This window comes from Sturnus vulgaris, chromosome 3 (assembly GCF_052056855.1).
Source record: "Sturnus vulgaris isolate bStuVul1 chromosome 3, bStuVul1.hap1, whole genome shotgun sequence".
NCBI lineage: Eukaryota > Metazoa > Chordata > Aves > Passeriformes > Sturnidae > Sturnus > Sturnus vulgaris.
Window position 1 is genome coordinate 46,316,896 of NC_142245.1, and position 18,737 is coordinate 46,335,632.

An 18,737-nucleotide genomic window follows, 5' to 3' on the forward strand; every position below is an offset into this window, starting at 1 on the left:
CGCCACACCCCAGCGCGGGCGGTGCCGCTGTGACGTCACCGCAGTGAGGGCCGGGGCGGGCAAGGGGCCGGGAGCGGCGGCGATGGCGGCCGCGTCGGCCGCACGCGTCCCGCGGGTGTGCGGGAGCTGCTGATCGCCGCGGTGCGTCCTGCAGGTAAGAGACGGAACGGAGAATGCAGGGACATGCCCCCTGCCCGCCCCTGCGTGTGTCGGGCAGAGGGACTGCTCCCGGCGGGGCTGGGGGGAGTCGGGACTGCCTCGGTTCGCTGTAAGGCTGAAGTGGCCAAGGTTTCTTGGTCCTGTGTCCTTCCAGTGTTCGGGAGTGTTTGGTTTCTAGCGGGGGACGGGGGGACACCGCCGCTGTGTTGTACTTTAGCTGCTTGTAGTATCCAGAAAGCGTCTCCGTAATTCTCTTTGCCGAAGCCTTGTTCGCACTGGTGCAAAATCTCGCTTTAATTCTAAGGACTGGCCGGAGTTACCCTCATGCAGGTAAGTCATAAAGGACACATTTTCTCTATGTCACAGTGGGAAAGCTGCTTATCAGCGTCTATGGTTTCCTGTTTCCAGGAATTTCCTGCCCCTTGCAGTGTGTGAAATTAACAGGCAGCCTGTGTATCTCCGTTCTCAAAGCAGAGTCAGGGAGCCTTAACTTGCCGTGTTTCAGGTCTGGTGCTACACATCCCCTGCTAGTGGTTCATCTGACAGATGGGTACAGGAGAGCTTTGCAGTTTCATGTCCTGCTTTTGACAAACACAGCCTGAGTTGCAGCTTTCCTTCATTATTGCGACCTTGTCAATAAAATACTAATAGGCAAACAAGAAAATCCTTAGCTCATCACTTTGTCATGGTATCACCTGCTCTGCCAAGATCCTGTGCCAGGATCCTCTCCTAGCAGGATCTAGATTGCTGTTGCACGCACAGGAAGGTCAGATAGCAGGCTGCTGGGTTGTAGGTTTCATTTTCTTGGAATCTGCTGCTGTACTCCACAACATTAAAGGCAAAATTCTTGTTTGATTTGGTCTTTATTTTCTTTTAAAAATTAAATCAATAAAATTTGCCTGCACAGGCAAAAGTGAATTTATGGTAGTATCCTTTGAGATGGTCAAAGGGCGAAATAGTTGTGTAATGTTGGCACCTTATGTTCTCTGAATTGTATTGTAGATACTGGTCTTAAGCAGGTGAGTTACTACTCACCTGGTCCAAATCTCCAACAAGATAAGCCAGATGTTGCAAAATGGAGGCCACAAACCTTGGGGTTTTGGTTTTGTTTTGGATTTTTTTCTGTTTTTTTTTTTTTCCTTCATAACATTGCTTCCTGTTGACACTCAATAATGTGGCTTTGACTTTTTCCCTGTCTGCTTGTCATCACCACACAGCTTATGTGCTACCTTGTTTCTCCAGAGTATGCCAGAAATAACACTTAGTAGTTTCATTTGGGCCCTGAATTTTGGTCACTTTGCTAAGGGATTTGCTAAAGAAGTTGCTGTGTAGCCGAGTATACTCACAAGCTTTATTTCTTATTAATGTTGTGCATTTAATTATGGTTTTACAAACTCCTGTAATTACTTGTGGACTTCAGGGATTGTATATGTTGGAGGTAGAAATATAAAACACCCTCTGTTTTTCTCTTTGTCTTTGCCTAGTATTTCTTAACTTTATGTGAGATAAAGGTGGAAAAGGCAAGGTCACCTGCTAAGGCTTGTCTGCCGTGGGAAATCTGGGGATAGCACACTGCTGCTGACGTTATTTACCAGTGTGGCATCTCAGTGCTTTAAGGAAGCTTTTTAATTTTATATTTCAAAACTCCAGCAGATTTACTGGAAAGATGTCTGCATCATTTCTTGTGCTATTTTTAGTTGTACCTTGGAGAGTTTCAGTTCATGTTGTGTCACTTTGTTTCCCTTTAATTTAAATTCTGGTTGTTATTTTTTTTTCAAAGGGATTCCTCCATTGGTGTTGCCTGATCAGCGAGTTCTTTACATACACAAGAGTGGCCACGCAGAACTGACAAACTTCAGCTGGAGGAGAGAAGATGACATCCTTAGGTGCACCACAGAAGGAAATGCATAAACTGACCTTGGATACACCCCAGAAAGAAATACGTGAACTGTCCTGGGATACATCACAGCAGAAAATCAGTAACCCGGTAACTGCTCTTCATGTCAGCCATGTCTCCCTTGGGAAATGGGACTTGGATGGTTTATGTCAGTAGTGCTGGTTTATGTCACTGTGCACAGATGCCACTGAGAGCTCTGCACCACTCAGGTATTTGGGGGAGGGTGTCACAGGTGACATGAAGAGCTGATGGTGTTTAGAAATTGTGCTGTAAACAAATGGACAGGACTCCTGAGCGAGGACAGGCTTTCTGTCAGCCTTGGAGGACAATCCTGTTTCATGTGCAGCTTACACAGATATCTGGCGTTTTTGCAGAATGTGCTGGAAAGTATGATAAGAAGTATTTTCACTTCTTATTCTCTGTAAACATGGGTGGTGCCTGGCAGCTTTCCTGAAATATTTATTTTGTGGTGCCTGTAGCTTCTTTCTGAACAACTAAACTTGGAGTCTTTTTTCATAGTATATATCTGAAATCATAATAAATCCTCTTTTCTGTGGAAGATTTGAGCTGATGTGATTGAGCAGTTGCAAAGACTGGATTTGACAGAATTTTGTTTGCCTAGCTCGGAGTCTTCTCTGAAAAATTCTAGCATTATCATGGTCTGTGACAGCAGCCTGACTTTGGCTTACCCTAAAAGGGGTGACCTGAAGCTGTATCTTCCATTGTGTCTTTAAAAAGGTAGTTCATTTGAACCTGCAGGAAATAGTATTTTTACCATTCTGTGCTAGACCAGTTTAAAAATACTGAAATCTGTAAAGTAAAGTATTCTGTAAAGAATTAGGAGATGTTTAGGACAAATGAATAGTGTCAGTGAGAGACTAAGAATCCAGCAAAATTGGATGGCTGCAAGGGGATTGATGAGTGTGATGGGTGAAAAGACTTAACAGGAGAATTCAACTAGAGCTTAGGTGTTAAGAGCCTATGTGGAAAAAAGAATGAGTATTTGAGATTGAAATATGGAGGCAGAGTTAGGGAAGATTGTGCTGATGGCTTTGAAGCAGCCTCCAGACAAGGCAGTGAGCAACCTTCTCTATCTGCCCTTGCTTAGAGACCAGAGGTGTATTCCAACCTCAGCCCTTCTGCAGCAGGGCAGGCTATGAAAATGTCATGGTTTCAGTACATTGTTCCATCAGCAGCAAAACTTCATAGCTTTATTACAGGTTTGAGTTCTGAGATGTATTTCTTCATTACTGTACTGTTCTCAAGCACGCAGATCTGCTTTCCTCCTTTATGCCCTTTACTCCACCCATCTGTCAAGAAATGATGTCATGTCCCATCTGGTGGGGCAGCTGTCTGATATCCAGCATGCTGGATAAAAGCTTTTGTCACAGTCCTTTCCTCTGTAAGGCCATAATCTCTCCTCTTGTTTTATGAAAACTGGCATTTTCTTTTAGAAAGAATATCGTCTTCAAGACCTTTCAAACTCAGTTGACATTGACCAGCTGGCTTTAGAGCTAAGTTTTGGAGGTCTGGAAGATAGACAGAATGATGGTGGATCATGTCATGTGACAAGCACTACTCTTATAAATGAGGAAAAAGAAGTAGAAGAGCATCTTGAGACATGAGGAAATTACAGGCACATTCTGTGATGACAGAGTCTCATTAAGTCTGTGGTATTGCACCCAGAAAATGCTCTATTATGGTCTTGTAGGTTCCACATCTTAGCTTCTGAAGAGTTGATGGGACCTTTTCTTTTAAATAAATGCATCCTTTTGAATATAAAGAAGTGCTTTTGCCACAGTTCCTTTTCGGGGGCATAGAATTGCTTCACTAAAGTTGTCAAGTCCCAGTAGCCCTGACCTGTGTGTGTTTCTTTGGTTTGTCTTTGGAGACTGAACCAGTAACTTATTACTTTATTGCAATAGAGCTACTGCCCCTCAGGAGCAGAGTGTAAAAATGAGAACAATCAAGATACACTTTTTCCTTTTTTATTATTATTGTTCTTTTTGTTTGAATAAAAATTACCTTCTGGTGTGTAGCTTGTATTTTAAGGAACCAAATGATTGCCAGTAAGCAAAGGGATTTAACTTTTCTTTCACTTTTGACTCTTAATTTCACATTTTGATCCTATTCTGCTGCACCTGCTAAAGCCAATAAAAATCATGAGACTTCACCTGACAATTTGCTTGAGAAGCAAGTTGTTTTTTTTTTTCCTGATGCAGAAGATTTCCTGATTCAGAAAACTCTGAATTAGGTTTTATGCAGTGGATGAGTAGCTGAGAAGGAAAGTAGAGAGTGAGCAGAAAAGGATGTGTGTCTACTGACAGAAATTATCAACACTCTGGATTTAGGCAATTTCTGTTGTTCTTTTTTTCTCACAGATTAACAAAAATATATGTCAGCAAACACATATCCTTTTCATATCTGCCTGTTTCATGCAATGATCTATATATTTTAAAAACAAAATCTCAACTTGTTTTTTTATGGTCCAATATTCCATTCAAGAGTAGTGTGTTTGTTATTTTTGTTGTTAAATTACTGGAACTCTTGTTTGCAATTGAGGTTTCATTTCAAAGGTATCCTAAAATCTTATAAACTACCAAAACCAACCTTGGCAAGTTTTCCTGTCTGTTAATCAGAGTAAAAGCAATATTTTCTACCATTTACTTCTTTTTTCAATCTGAAGCACATCACACATGTGATGAGATGTAGACTTACTGCTTTGCTTTTGGGCCAGGCACCTGGGAATTTCCACAGTTTAATGTTAAGGTGCTTCCATCCCTTCCTGAAATGCTGGATGATCAAGGTAGGGCTTCTGTGCATGTCTGAGTCTTTGCAGGGGAGCTGTGCCAGGGTGTTTGGGAATTTTATCTTAACTGAGATATCCCTCCCTATGGCTTAACAGCTCTCACCATACTGCCATTTCAGTTCAGTGTAACATCCATATGTTACCTTCTCCAGCTATTGATAAGGAAGAAAAGATAGTGAGGCTTTGAGCCAGACTGCATACTGTAGACACCATAAAATCCAAGACTCCTGAACAGGGCTGCATCAGTGCACTTTGCAGTTCTCAGCTCATTAGGATGAGGTATTTTGTTGTCTTTGTGTAGTTTTTACTAAGAAGACATTCTGTGACATAGTCTCTTCCTATCATTGTTTTCACTAATGGAATAAGAACTAGCAAAAAGGGAGCTCCTGTAGTCTGGGGTCAGGGGAGTTGTGGAAGTTGCCTCCTGGTACCAGCAAGGGGCTGATAATAGCCCTTGGGAATGATCTAATTTGAAGTGAATCCTCTTTATGCTCTATGAATAGTGAGGCAATAAAATATTATGGCTTCATTTGAGAGCTAAGAATGGAGGATGGAAAATTTAGTTTTAATTTTATCTGAAAAGCTTGGTTTTCATAGGGGAGAATATACCAGGTTTTCCCTTCCTGTTGTGGTTTCTTTTATATTAAAAGCTAGTTATGTTTCTTTTAATGTTGTAGAGCATCATATAATCAAGAATGAGAATACTGATTTTTAAACTATTTTGGGTTTTTTTTCTTCCATCACAAAATGGTATTAGAATTTTTTTTCTTCTTTTTTTGTTCTTTCCTCTTCTAGATCATTCCATATACTGGGACAATACATGGTGGCCTTGTTCCTGGAGAGTTGATTGTGATACATGGGACTGTTCTTGATGATGCAGACAGGTAGAGACTATGTTGTCATGTTTTGCAGTGTCACCATGTGAGCAAGAATGTAATGGATGAAATGTGTCCAGGGGTCCTACTTAGGATGGCACACAAAGCCTTGATCTAAATCTCTGTGATAGCATCAGATTGAATGCAGGCTTAAAGGGTAATCTGAGACTAACAAAATTGATAACTGAGTGTGTTGTGTGTAGGAATTAACTTAATCTGGATAAGGAGGTATGGACTCATGCTTGTGCCCAGTAAGGGGGTTCTGTTCCCTGACTTTGTCCAAGGTTCATTTGATATGTTCTGCTGAAGGTGATGGTAGGGGGGAAGGTGGTGAGCACAGTAAGTGGAGAGTTTACATTATATGAATAATGACCATTAAATAAATTAGAACATTTATATTCACTGCAGTAGTTCATGGGAGAGCCTTTCACAGCTATGTAGGAAGAGAGGAGGATAAATGTTTGTTTGGGAATTTTTTCTTATCCAATGACATTCGTTGTGTCTGCTTGTTCTGAGACTCTACAGTAAAACACAAATGTACCGAACTTTTGGGTAAGTTCTTGAGAGACTGAGCTGAATGTGGTTTGTCTTATTTTAATGATTAGGTTCCAGGTGGATTTACAGTGTGGCAGCAGTATAAAGCCTCGAGCTGATGTGGCGTTCCATTTCAACCCACGCTTCAGAAGGTCTGGCTACATTGTTTGCAACACATTGGAGAGAGAGAAGTGGGGCTGGGAGGAGATCACTTATGAGATGCCCTTTGAAAAAGGAGAGTCATTTGAGATTGTCATCATGATTTTAAAGGATAAATTCCAGGTGAGTCTGGTTTGATTCTTCATCTGCAGCCATTGTCAGGCCAATAAAGTAGAGGTGTTTTGTATAATTGAAATAAGTATTGGAAGTCTAGGTGTCTCTGTTACCTAGGTACAGTCTAACTACAGAAAAGTTTAAAGCTTTTCTTTAAAGAGGTGCTAATTAAATCAGATCTTTAATTTTGTATTGCTTCCCTCCAAACTGGATGAGTAGGCAAGTAACTTCCTGCCACAGTTAATGGCTACTCCACCCTTCCCTCTGTATGTGCAAAGGGCTAATCTTGGGATAGCCTTGTTCTGTGACTAGTGTAGGACGGCCCTTTTGGAGGGGACATGTGAGGTGTATTTGTCTTGCTCTGTTAGACTGCAATAATAGATTCTATTACATTGATAATACTACACTGGTAAATGACTAGGTGTTAGAAACAAAGGTGTGAAATGCAAATTTTAGTGTAGGCATATTAATCTCCCTAATAGTGACGGAGAGACTGAATCATGGATGAGCTTAGTTGATCTGATATTTCTAGGGCACTCCTTGGAGTGTTTTGTACCAAATTGTTTCTGTACCAAACCAGTGTAAACCAGAGATCTGTGCATACAAGTTGATACATGGCTGGTGTAATGTATGTTTAATACAGTTTTTCTGTTTTCTTTCCTGTCTCTTTAGGTGACTGTAAACAAAAAGCACTTGCTGCTCTACAACCACAGAATTAGCCTTGAAAAAATAGATACTCTTGGAGTAGGTGGCAAAGTGAAGATCAAAACCATAGAGTTTGTTTCTAAGGTAAATTGTATAGATAGCTGACTTGTTTGAGTAATTTCCTCTGTCCTGCTAAATGGCATAGTGGGATTTGGTGAAAAGGAGGGAAGGAGAAGCAGCTACACAGTCCAATGTTAGTAAAGAGATTTTGGTTTCCCAACATTTCAGCATGTGATTCTCATGAGGATTTCTGTCTTCCTGTTTTAGTCTTGCAGTTAGGGGCAAGAAAGTGACAAAAGTTTACGGCTTACAAAGTTGACAGGACAGATGGTATAAGAATTGATTGGATACTTAGTCTAGGGGTGGATTAGACTTCCCAAATATTGCAGGGGCTCCAGAGTGAACTCTTGAGTATTCAGTGCTTCTAAGTGACAAGTTTAGCCTTTAGTTGGCTGTAGCTTTTTGTTTGGCTTTGAAATGCAAAGGTCAACCACAGCTGGATCTCCTGGTGCACACTGCCCCGTTTTTCCTGCTTAACTGTTGCATGTTGTTGAATGAAGTCAGAAGAGTACATCTATGGGGATGAGAAGGCGTGTTCTTTCTCAGACTTTGTAGCTTGACTTGCACGTGGACCAAACTGCAGTGAATCCAAAGTGAAGGCTGTGCTCTGCCTCCTCTCAGCTGCCAGCTGTGCTGCTGATAGGAAACTAACAGGGAGTTTTTTCCTGTGCAGAAGCAGACATCCTTTTGTTCTGGAAGAGTTAGACTTTTAGAACAGAAACTGAAAGTCTCTTTACCACAGTCTTCACTACATTGTGGGCAAAGCTTTTGACTCTTGCTGCCAAATACCAGGTCTAACTCAGGTCAGCAGACTAATAATTGTTTTGGTAGGAGGTGAAGCTGAGCATAATGAAGTCTAAGCTTTAAACATAGGTCTGCTATGTTTAAAGATCATTTGCAAAGCTGGTAAACAGATTTTCATGGGTCTGATCACTTGGCCTTGGGCATGTTGCCAGAAAAATATTCCTGCAAAAGCTGTCTGCATCCTGATCTTGGAGGACTGGCTCCAAGAAGAGCTTGAGGGCAAGCAGGTGCTGTAAGTTGGTTTCTGACCCAAGCACAAAACATACACTTAGTTTAATCTGTGGCTGGTGATGCTGTGTGCTTTGTGGAAGGAAGGAATGGAGAAAGGCGATTCTTTCCTTTTAGTCTTTGCATCTAATACACTTTTCTGAGGAGGAAGTTGGGGGTTTCTATTGAAATAAACAACCTGAAGACACAATATTTTGGGGCTATGCTGGAACTGTCTCTGCCATGACCATGTTGCTCGTCTGTCCTTCTCACGAGAAGGGGCAAGGATGTAGAGGGCTGCTTAGAATCCCAAGAACCTTGCTGTGTGGACTTGCCATACTGGTATTTCTACCTCAGGGAGGAATACTCTCTGGGTATCCTGAGATCCTGAGGGCTTAACAGTGCTCTGACTGGTAAATAAAGATTCAAATTGTAATGAGGTGATCTTCAGAAATCTTGATTTGGCTTCAGCAGTTGATCTTCAGAACTTTTCTGTAGTTTTTGGAGTTTCTACATTTTCTATAGGGGTAGGTTTGTAGGGGTTTCTGTCTTTTTCATTGACACAGCCCTAGATTTCCATCTTAACAGTTCACCATTCAAAGCATGATGATCCTTACATTGTTCTAAACCAGCTTTATGCTAAAGTTATATGATATTAGCAATGACACCTCAATGTCTCTCTTTCTGCAGTCTTTACAAGGCTCTCAGCCGTCGTCTTTAGGAGTAACAAAGATAAGCACAGAAAATGTACGTATGTTTGTACAAGGTTGAATGAATCTCCTTGTTGTCTGATAAGCTAGATAATGTTCTTTTCTTCTCTTGTAGGGGGAAATGCCAAATGGTTCAGAATTGGTAAGTGTTTCCTGTAGATTTGTGGCAAATGTAGAATACAAAAATTAAAAATACAGTTATTAATGCAAAGACATGCACAAAAGATAACAAGAAAGGAATTGACAGCTGGAGAAAGATCATCAATGAGGTTTTGTAGAGGTTAATCCTTTTCTCTGCTGCTAGTGCAGATGAGACTCTCGCTAAATCATTTAGAAAACCCAAAAGGTAAACATAGCATCCACAACCATAAACAAAGAAATTAAAGGTGAAGTATCTGATGTTTTAATGGACCAAGTCATATTCACAATTTTCTCTCAAATAGGCATACTTTGTTTTCTCTACCTTAGGGAATACCTGCAAAGCAAAAGTATTCTGCAGTCATATTATGTTAACGTGTGGAACCTGTCTCTTGCTGACAGATCCCTGTCTACACTTTAGGTAGCTGCAATGCAATGCAAGCATTCCACCTTAGGGGTGGAACTTGCATCCAGCTAACATGGAATATAGATGGAGTGAGTACTCATCTTTTTGCAAAAACCTGTGTGGGTGGACTGTATCCACACTGGAGCAAGGAGCACACTTCAACTGAAAAGGGGTTGAAGCCAGGAATATATACAAATAGAATTTGTGGAGAAGGTGAAATTGCACTGAGTGCCATAATTTTAAATGCTTTGTCCCTTGATAGCCTGCCTTCTTCAGTCCGCTTTTCAAAACTAAGTAACACGCAATACTGTAATTTTCAAGTGGTGGACTTCAGCAAAAACATAAAAGTGAAGTGCATTCCCTTCTTTTCCCTGGATAAAAATAACTTCTAACACAATGAAAAATAAGACAAATAAAATACTTGCACTGTCTATCATTATGAACTGCTGCCAGGAGGATAGAACATTTAGTGACTCTAATTCTAGTATTTGTGTGACCTGGGACAACAGCACACCTTAGCATGAGTCTTACTCTTTAAAGCAAGACTGATAATTCCAGGGATTAGAAGTCAGGTATAAGTCTGAATAATGACGTGATATGAATTTAAACTATTACAGGGAGTTTCATGCTTACTTTTTTCTTCTTTTTTTTCATTCCCTTTCTTCCCCTCCTTCCACTATTACTGGTGGCAGAAGTAGTTGTAAATAATGTTTGTTTTCAACCCAAGGTGGTAGTCTAAATTAAAACCCAATATATTGATGTATATATTTCAGTGTAAGTTTTCCACCTTAGTATTAGGATCCTGCAATATGCAGGAATCAGGTAGGAATAACTTTAGCTCTAAGTGCAGATTTGCAATTGTAGGCCAAAATTTCTTCCTGCCATAGTAAAGCTCAGCTTGTATTAAAAAAAGTGAAAAAAGTAAGTCACAGTCAAAATGTTTACTGGGGATGTACTTCTAGGGTGTTCCTTATGTTGGGAAACTTGATACTGCACTTCATCCAGGATGCACAATTGCCATTAAAGGAGAAGTGAATAAAAACGCAAAGAGGTATGTGTTACTGGTTTTTTTTTCTGTTATTTAACTGAGGTGCTCTTGAGAATGAGTAGGCTTTTCTATTGCCTCTGTATATCCTTACTCACTTGCAACTTTGCATCTGGAATCACCTGAAACTACAGTGCAGTTTCCTCTGGAACCAGCAGGATTACTGCTTCAGAGAAGATTTAAAAAAGCAGCTCTGTTGTGAAAAGTGAAGGTAAAACCCGAGTGTCATACCTACTAAATCTGTGTCATTCACAAATTTGTGTGCTCGTTCAGGGCTTTCCATTGTGCAGGAAGTGTGAGCAAATGTACTGTACAGAGAGGGCTCTTATTCTAAAGAGATCCAAGCGTAAGGATCTGGCAGAAATAGGTGAAACATAAGTGAGGCGAGTTGCTGGTGTGCTCTAATGCTGCATGTTACAAAATTTCTCTGACAAACCTGCTTGGTATAAGCATGAAGGTACCTAACTGACAATAACTGAGTGATGAAAGTGATGAACGGAATGATTAAGAAGGATGGAGTGCCTCTCTAAGAGGAAAGGCCAAGAGAACTGGGATTGTTCAGCCTGGGGAAAAAAGTCAAAATGGAGCTGGGCAATTGTCTGCGCTTCAGCATGCTCTTTACTTGAAGGGTGGTTTTGGCTCTGCAAAAACATGCCTAAAAATGAAGCAATTAATGAGAAATGAAAATTACGAGAAGCATGTTTTTGCATTGTGTATGTGTATTGCACTCCTGCTTTCTCAGGGCATGTTTCTTCCCTGCAGTTGAACAGCATTCAGAATTCATACTGGAATCCAAGTTCTGGAATCTTTATCCACAAAGTTTGGATGGACTTCAAATTGAATAGGATATTTAATACTTAGAGAGTAGCATTTCTTTTCCTTCTTTTGGCTTGAAAAGTTTATTAGCACTTTTGAAGTGCTGAATGTGCTCAGATGCATATAAGTATGAAGAGGTTTGGCTGTTAAAGCATGCAGGTTGTCTACTTCTTATGTTTATGCTTTTAAACCTATATATTTATATAGAGTTTATAAGTTATGTCTTTTGCTCAGTTCACACAGCTGTAGATGTTTCTTTTTCTTGGTGAAAAAGAGAACATCACAGCTTGGAAGTGTTGCAATATTTCCTATGTGGACTGAGTAATTCTCAAAAGAGGGCAACAATCTGACAGCTGGAGCTAACTTGGGTGGGGAGAGAATATTTTTTTTCTTCAAATGCAGTAAGGTCTTTGCCACAGGTTGAAGCATTCATTTGAATTTGAATGACTGTTCCTTCTGATCACCCTTCTCCAGAGCTCCCCTTTAGTAACCCTGTTTGGTGGGTATGTCTGAGACAGCAGAATATTCACTCAGCCTGGGCAGAGCTTTGCTGCCTACAAAACATTTTGTATGCGTGGCGTCCCAGCAGTCTTAAATGCATGAAAAGAATCCTTGAACTTTTCCTTAGAGTCCAACCAGTTTGTTGGCAGAAAGAATATGATGTCTTTAGGTAAAATGAAGCCTCCCACTCTGCGTTGCCTGAGTGGAAGAGGTGGGGGAGCAGGCAGCTCTGTATGTTCATGTGAGAATGCTGCTTCCTAGTGCAGAAGGGGAACAGCTCTTGGCTCAATAGCTTCTTGCTGAGACATGTACAGAAAGCTGTGAGTGATGAAGTGAATCTAGCAGGGTCGTGTCCTACATTTTGCTGCCTCCAGCAAAGGTTTCTGTGCAGAGGAGACAAGTGCATGCTGGCTGGCTGCCTGCTTGGTTCTTCAGGTGAATCACACTCCTGGCTCCCAAACAGCCTGAGTATTGGCTAAGGACTTGGTAAATGGCGTTGACTGCTGTTGTTGTGTCTAAACCCTTGGTGCAGTAAACTTTAAAAAAATATCTTCCAGCTTTGCTATAAATCTGAGACCAAGTGGATCAAAGGACATTGCTTTTCATCTGAATCCCCGAATGAAAAATAAAGTTTTCGTAAGAAACTCCTACCTTCATGACAGTTGGGGAGAAGAAGAAAAGGAAGTTGCTAGCTTCCCTTTCAGTCCAGGGATGTACTTTGAGGTAAGATTAACTGAAAGAGCGTCAAACTGAAAAAGCTGCCAAACAGATTAACATTTGTGCTTAAATGTCCTATTACTAATACAGATTTAAATAAAAGTGCTATTCCTGCATTTCATGTCTTGAAAATACTTAGGATTAAATGGGACCATAGAAAGCAGAGATTTGTCTTTATTTAGTAACAGTTTTAAGTAGTTGCAAAAATTCAATCTGTGCTAAGAGGAAATTTAAATTAAATTGAGTTAGACATGATGATCCTTATGATCCCTTGCAATTTAAGTTATTCTGTGATTCTGTGGATTTTAGTGATGCCCCATTTTTGTTTTTAAATGTTGCTTTTGTGTGAAACATTCTCTGTTAACAGAAACACGTCTTGCCCAAATCTATGCTAGGTCATCAGATTGTTTTTCACATCTTACCTGAGCTTAAATCTTAACTGTTTCCCTTCTTGCTTTCCAGCTGATTATTTTCTGTGATGCCTACGAGTTCAAAGTTGCTATTAACGGTGTTCACACTCTGGAGTACAAGCATCGTTTTAAACAACTTGAAAAGATCAACATGGTGGAAGTTACGGGAGATATTCACTTGTTGGATGTGAAGAGCTGGTAGTTCTTTTCAATCTGTACTAAAAGAATTTAACCTAATGACAGTGCCTCCTAGTCAAGTACAAACAGGTGCTGACTCATGCTGAGCCTGCCTTTAATCTATCTAGGCTTTTGCATTTGCCTCTCTGAGTTAGGCAAGAATCAGAAATGCTAAAGGCAAATTTAAATCCTTCTCTAGTTTACAGTTTCCTGGCAAGCTAAGTCAGTGTTTGCTCTGATAAATCTCCTATGTTACTGAACCTAGCAATATGAAAATGCTGCATCATACTGTGTCTAACAACTGCACTCTGTATGTTTAAGTTAAACTATCATTTGGCATTCCTTATTAGATCCATTCAATATTGTGAAGTAGTAATGAGACTGGAATAGGATCCAAAGATAGTGTTATCCACCTCCAAAGGGATGTTTATAATTTATTTAAGGGAGAACAACGGATTATAATTTTCTATATCTTAATTTATGTTAGCACCTATAACCTTTACTATGAGGCTGGATTAAGCAAACAATTGACCCCTTACTTTTGGCAAAGGGCAAGGAGTTTGATCTTACCTCTTAGCCTGCTGCTGCAATAGCACCTTCTCTGACACTTATGTCACCTCCTGCTTACAAGGACCCAAGATCTCTAGCTTTTAGTTTTTCAAAGTGAAACACGGGAAAGTGATTTAGCTGGTTTCAGTTACATGAACTTCTGAAAGCTTGTTTGATCTGAAGTGGCTCCTAACTGGCTTAAGAATCCTTAGGGTCTAAAGAAGATGTTTGTGGGTATCATTTTAAAAATATGTCTGAATCCAGCTAGTCCAGGTAGGGTTTCAGCTGAAATGGCACTCGACTACTCAGGAGTGGACTAGAGAATGGATCTTTTTTCAGTCTTGTGTTAAAACACTATCTATGTGAAATAACCTGTTCCTATTCAGTTTTCCGTACAAATGTCAGTCTTTTTATATTATTTTTAAAAATAAGTCACTACTGGTTGTCAATATATGCCTGAAGGATCCCTGTATACCTTAAGACTGCTAAAACTGAAGCAATTTCAGTAATAATATGTACACTAAAACTTCAAGTGACCAGATTTAATGTATAAAAAGCATAAATAAAAACATATGTGAACTCTGCTTTTTTCCAAGTGTAGCTAAGTAGCTATGATCTCTTTTTGGTTCATTACCTTTCTTTGTTATTGTCTTACCAGTATCTCCAAGTTGGTAAAGTGACCCTGTCTGGAGAACCATTTCCATATCAAGGAATTAGTGATCCACAGAGCAGTTAACCTGAGCAGGCGCTGGGGCTGGGCTGTGGCCGTGCTGGGGTGGCCTTCAGGAGAGTGCTGTGCTGTGTTGTGTTGTGCTGTACATACCCCTTGGCTGCAGGATAAACTCACTGGAGCACAGGAGCTGGTAAGCAGCTCCTCCATGCACTAACACCACTTGTGTATCCTTGCCTTTAGCTAAGAGTTCAGCAGATGTTCTCATGGGAATGTCATTTTTGTTTGGCAGCAGACACAATTAACAGTTTTAAGAAAATCCTGTAAGAGCTTGATGTGGTCATCTTTCCACATATGGGATCTATATGACATGCTGCACCCTGGGCAGAGGCTCATTCGCAGCACCCAGTGAGATGTAAGATTATTCTCTGTATAGTGTCAGTTCTACCTCATTGCATTTTAAACCCTATTTTATAGAGTTTGAGTGTCTTTCTAGTACCAGTGCAATGAACCAGCACCTCATGGTGCAAAACAAGTAGTTATTTTTTGGGTAAATTCATTATCATAGCAAGCAATTTATTCTTGAACTTCAGCCAATTAGCAGCAGTTTTTAAAGACTGTAAAACAGATTTAGTTCCTACATGAATCATAGTTTCTTGGAACATCTTTTTCAGTATCTTCAATGGGTATACTTTTTACTTCCCTACAGACGACAGAAAAAAACAGATTCTCAGGTTTGCAGTGCATTGGGCCAGTGAGGACCATGCTTGGAGCATGACAACCCTTCCACTGGGACAGTAACTGTAAATCCCAAGGACAGTGGAATTCAGCGAGTCTCACTACTCTGTTGTTACTAAGGATTTGTTCATAGCCTGTGTCCAGTTTCCCACTGTTAAGAAAAGAGCAGTTAAGGAAAAGTCATAAGAAATGTCCCCACTCCATCCAGAAATGATACAGCAAGATTCTTAAAATATTTTATTAAAAAGTTAAAATCTTGTCTCTGATAAAAATTGTTATGACAGCTTGCCTGTAACACCTGAATGTGTAAAGCTAACACAATTCAGACAAAATTTGAAAATGAAGGGCATAAACTTAGAAGTAGCTTTGGAGTGGTTCTCCCAAAATGACTTCCAGTTGTTGAATTGTCTTCTGACACTGTTGTTCAACTTCTTCACATTCATCTAGAAGAAGAAATTAAGCAAGAATTAAGTAGAGCAGTGACTACAAGGCTACCTGTGGAAGGCTTCATCACTCATCAAGGCTAGAACCATCCTCAAACGCCATATATGAAATTGTTATTCAGAAATATTTTGTCACTGAACTAGGCAAACTCTTTCTAACACTGACCTAAAACTTGCACATGGGGAGATATGCACAGGCTACAACACTGAAGAAACCACTGTAATTTAACTGAACTTCATGCGTGTGTTTCACATAATTCATTTTAGTTTGCATTTTGCACAGTATAAACTACCATATATAAATTCATAAGATTTACAGCAGTTATAACAATGAGCCTGTCTGAATCTATGAAATAAGTCACCATTCACTAATGCTAATTTAGAGCATTACCTTCCATAAGCTCAGCTAAGAATGGAATAGATTCTGGTAGCAGGACCAGGTAGTTCTCCTTCAGTTTTTGTGCAACTTCTATCAAAGCAAGCAGGGCAGCAAATCGGACCTAAACCAAAACAATTACATAAGGAAACAAACATTACATTATAGTTCCCTGTGTTCCCCCACCCCTATCTTCTTTCCATTCATTATAAGGTTATAATCTTTCATTACTGAAGGGAACTAGTTTTGAGCTAATTTAAATATTAATATTTGGGTTAACATAGTCGCAAATAAAAAACAGGTTGCAAGAAGCAGGTAATGTTGCTGGAAGTTATTTGATATAATGGACTTTAACTTCCTGTCACAATGCCACTTCCACTGTATCAGGGCTTGGCTCAGCACTATGAAAAACCAAGTACACTCCCTTGATGTCTATAACCTGTCAGTAGGAGAGTCTTGACAAAACTCTATGAACAAGTCTGAAAGCTGGTAACTGTCTTCCAGTTGCCCCTCTGAAGTGCCCCTGTCTTCATACACAAACAATTACCTCTTATTCCAACTGTTACAAAATCTTCAAAAAGTCCAAACCCCAGAGTATGAAAGACATGGAATATTGACTGCTTACAATGAGAGCAGAAGAGTGAGTTGTACCAATCTCTACAACTTGGGAGTACTGTGGTACAGCACCAGTATTTTAATTTCAGCTATGACTTAATTTCTGCAATGACTTGGTTAATTCACTTCTGATTTTCACTTCTTATTTTGGGAGCACTGTTCCCATTTCCTAGCACGACAAAGAAAACCAGTTCAAATTCTGATAGCTCCCAACCTTAGGAGAATTGTGCCTTGTCTTCAGCAGGATCTGGTAGTTCAGTGGTTTCCAAAGAGAATCATCTGCCATTGCCACTGAAAACTGAGCTATGCAGGGTATCAGGTGTGCTGTCACTCTTTCCTGGAACTTCTCGTCTCCTCCAAGCACATTTTCTAGCTGTGGAAGTAAAACAGATCGAGGCTCAGATAAACCCAGCCAAAAACACTTGTAGCATTGGCTTTCAGGTACTTAAGAATTAAGTCAAAGCTCATCACGGGGAGTGCCCTGGTCTGCAAGAGCTCAATAATATGCAGGAACCTTATAGAATGAAGACATTTAAACAAAGGAATTTTAAAAAATCAGTAATTCAGAGCCTTAGGCAAAGAAATCAATGCTGTCTGTGGCCCAAAGGCAATGAACTAATCCCCTCCTTTTTCTTAAGGGGGAGGACTGATACCTGATTTTTTTTTTTTAAGCTATGTAAAAAAAAATCACCTATGAATTGTTTTTATGGACTTGTCAATACCTGATCGACCAGAGGCTGCATCAAGGTTTCTGCTCTTTCTTTACTCAGGAACTTCTGGGTGTCAAACAGGAAGAGCTTGTGCAGACAGTCCATGGTAAACTGCAACAGTAGACAGCTCTTTTCTGTGTTATTGTCAGAGTCAAAGAAAGCTTCATCTACACACCAGCCAAGGACAAGAAAAAAATATCAACAGAATGAAAACACAAAACCTCCCCCTGCAGGAGGGGCAAATAGTTTTCCATAGAAAATAATAACACCTATTTTTGCCCAAGAAAGCACGAAGTCAATGAATGAAAAAGAGAAAAGTAAAGAGAGAAAGAAATCTCCCTCTTTCTACACAATTTCATACTCAGAGAACTCACTGGGACTGACATGGGAAATTTTCACGTGGTCTCAACATTGTAATAACAGCCCCATGCCCATGGATGAAAAACGTCCTTTGGTTCCATCAGAGAAATATTTCTCATTTACCAGAGGAAGTAAAAAGAGACAAATTAATTATGTGTGCTGTGAAATAAATCCTGTAAGATGAAAATTTCCACAATTAACCTCTCAGCAATCAAGACTAAGGACCTTTATAGCCAGTAACTGACAACTTACCAGTTTTAGAAATGTTGACCTGGTTCAGTGTCTCAGCAAATGGCTTCACTAAATGACCAGCAAAGAGGGTGAAGAGACCCTTCAGCTTGTCTGCAATGCTGTCTGCTATTCGGTGGAATGTCAGCAGCCTGTCTCTTAGGGTGGCCTCTGTTTTGGACCAATCAAAGAGCTGAAAGTGAAAGGCAGATTAGCTGCTTCCTGTGCCTGTGCACTGGAAAACACAAACATGCTGATACAGATGAATTACATTTAGACTTCTTACCTTGAAGAAGAGGGGCCTGAAAGAAGCCTCGGAAAGTTTCATAACCATACTGATTAGACAGTCAATAATGTAAGCCTCTATCTTACCAACTTCCTCTAAATCATCCTAGAAAAATCAGAAAACATAATTCTAAGTTTGAAATGTAAGAATTGGAGCTTTCAAAGCACATTTAAATTTTGTCTATTTCAGACTAAATACTTAACTACCATAAAACCACTTTGAGATAGAGTATCTGATACCCAGAATTTCAGAAAATGTATACAATGGAATCTACTAATCTTTTTTTAAACAAGTGATAGAATTGGCATGTAGAGAGGTGCAGCTGCTGCTCATGCTCCCAGTCAAGCTACCTCGGCATGCTCTGTTCGGAAGTCCAAGACTTTCATGAAAAATGCTGTCAGTTCAGGCTGATGGGAGATCAGGTGCTCCTTCTCCATACCAGCAATGTGCTCCTTCAAAATGTTCATAAGGGGACCTAGGCAGTTCTGCCAAAACAAAAGCAAAGCAATGCAAAGGCAA

General features: G+C 40.1%; 2 protein-coding genes across 3 annotated transcripts in view; one reads left to right on the top strand and one right to left on the bottom strand.

The window, feature by feature from the left end:
- On the top strand, positions 1-14,376 carry LGALS8 (galectin 8). 2 transcript variants are annotated; one of them, XM_014874668.2, is made up of 10 exons: positions 1-154; positions 1,940-2,146; positions 5,661-5,749; positions 6,346-6,556; positions 7,220-7,336; positions 9,014-9,070; positions 9,149-9,175; positions 10,540-10,628; positions 12,497-12,662; positions 13,119-14,376. In XM_014874668.2, exons 2-10 carry the CDS (start codon positions 2,033-2,035, stop codon positions 13,266-13,268), a joined length of 1,020 nt encoding a protein of 339 aa, XP_014730154.2. In that variant the 5' UTR covers positions 1-154; positions 1,940-2,032; the 3' UTR covers positions 13,269-14,376. The 2 variants fall into 2 exon arrangements, with proteins under 2 accessions (XP_014730154.2, XP_014730161.2); XM_014874675.2 differs by lacking the exon at positions 9,014-9,070.
- A 1,048-nt stretch (positions 14,377-15,424) lies between these two features.
- Positions 15,425-18,737, bottom strand: part of HEATR1 (HEAT repeat containing 1) — a 34,169-nt gene continuing 30,856 nt past the window's right edge. The window contains exons 38-44 of the mRNA XM_014874658.2: positions 18,569-18,703; positions 18,219-18,323; positions 17,957-18,125; positions 17,357-17,511; positions 16,849-17,007; positions 16,035-16,143; positions 15,425-15,643 (exon numbers count right to left, since the gene is read on the bottom strand). Of these exons, the coding sequence (XP_014730144.2) occupies positions 15,555-15,643; positions 16,035-16,143; positions 16,849-17,007; positions 17,357-17,511; positions 17,957-18,125; positions 18,219-18,323; positions 18,569-18,703 (921 nt within the window). The 3' untranslated portion in view covers positions 15,425-15,554. The remainder of the gene's footprint in view (positions 15,644-16,034; positions 16,144-16,848; positions 17,008-17,356; positions 17,512-17,956; positions 18,126-18,218; positions 18,324-18,568; positions 18,704-18,737) is intronic.

What these genes read in the sequence shown, in the direction of transcription:
- LGALS8 (XM_014874668.2), top strand. Translation starts at nt 2,033, where the DNA reads ATGACATCCTTAGGTGCACCACAGAAGGAAATGCATAAACTGACCTTG. An exon ending in CAAAGATAAGCACAGAAAAT is followed by an intron (nt 9,071 to 9,148) that starts GTACGTATGTTT and finishes CTTCTCTTGTAG; the next exon opens with GGGGAAATGCCAAATGGTTC. An exon ending in GTGAATAAAAACGCAAAGAG is followed by an intron (nt 10,629 to 12,496) that starts GTATGTGTTACT and finishes AATATCTTCCAG; the next exon opens with CTTTGCTATAAATCTGAGAC.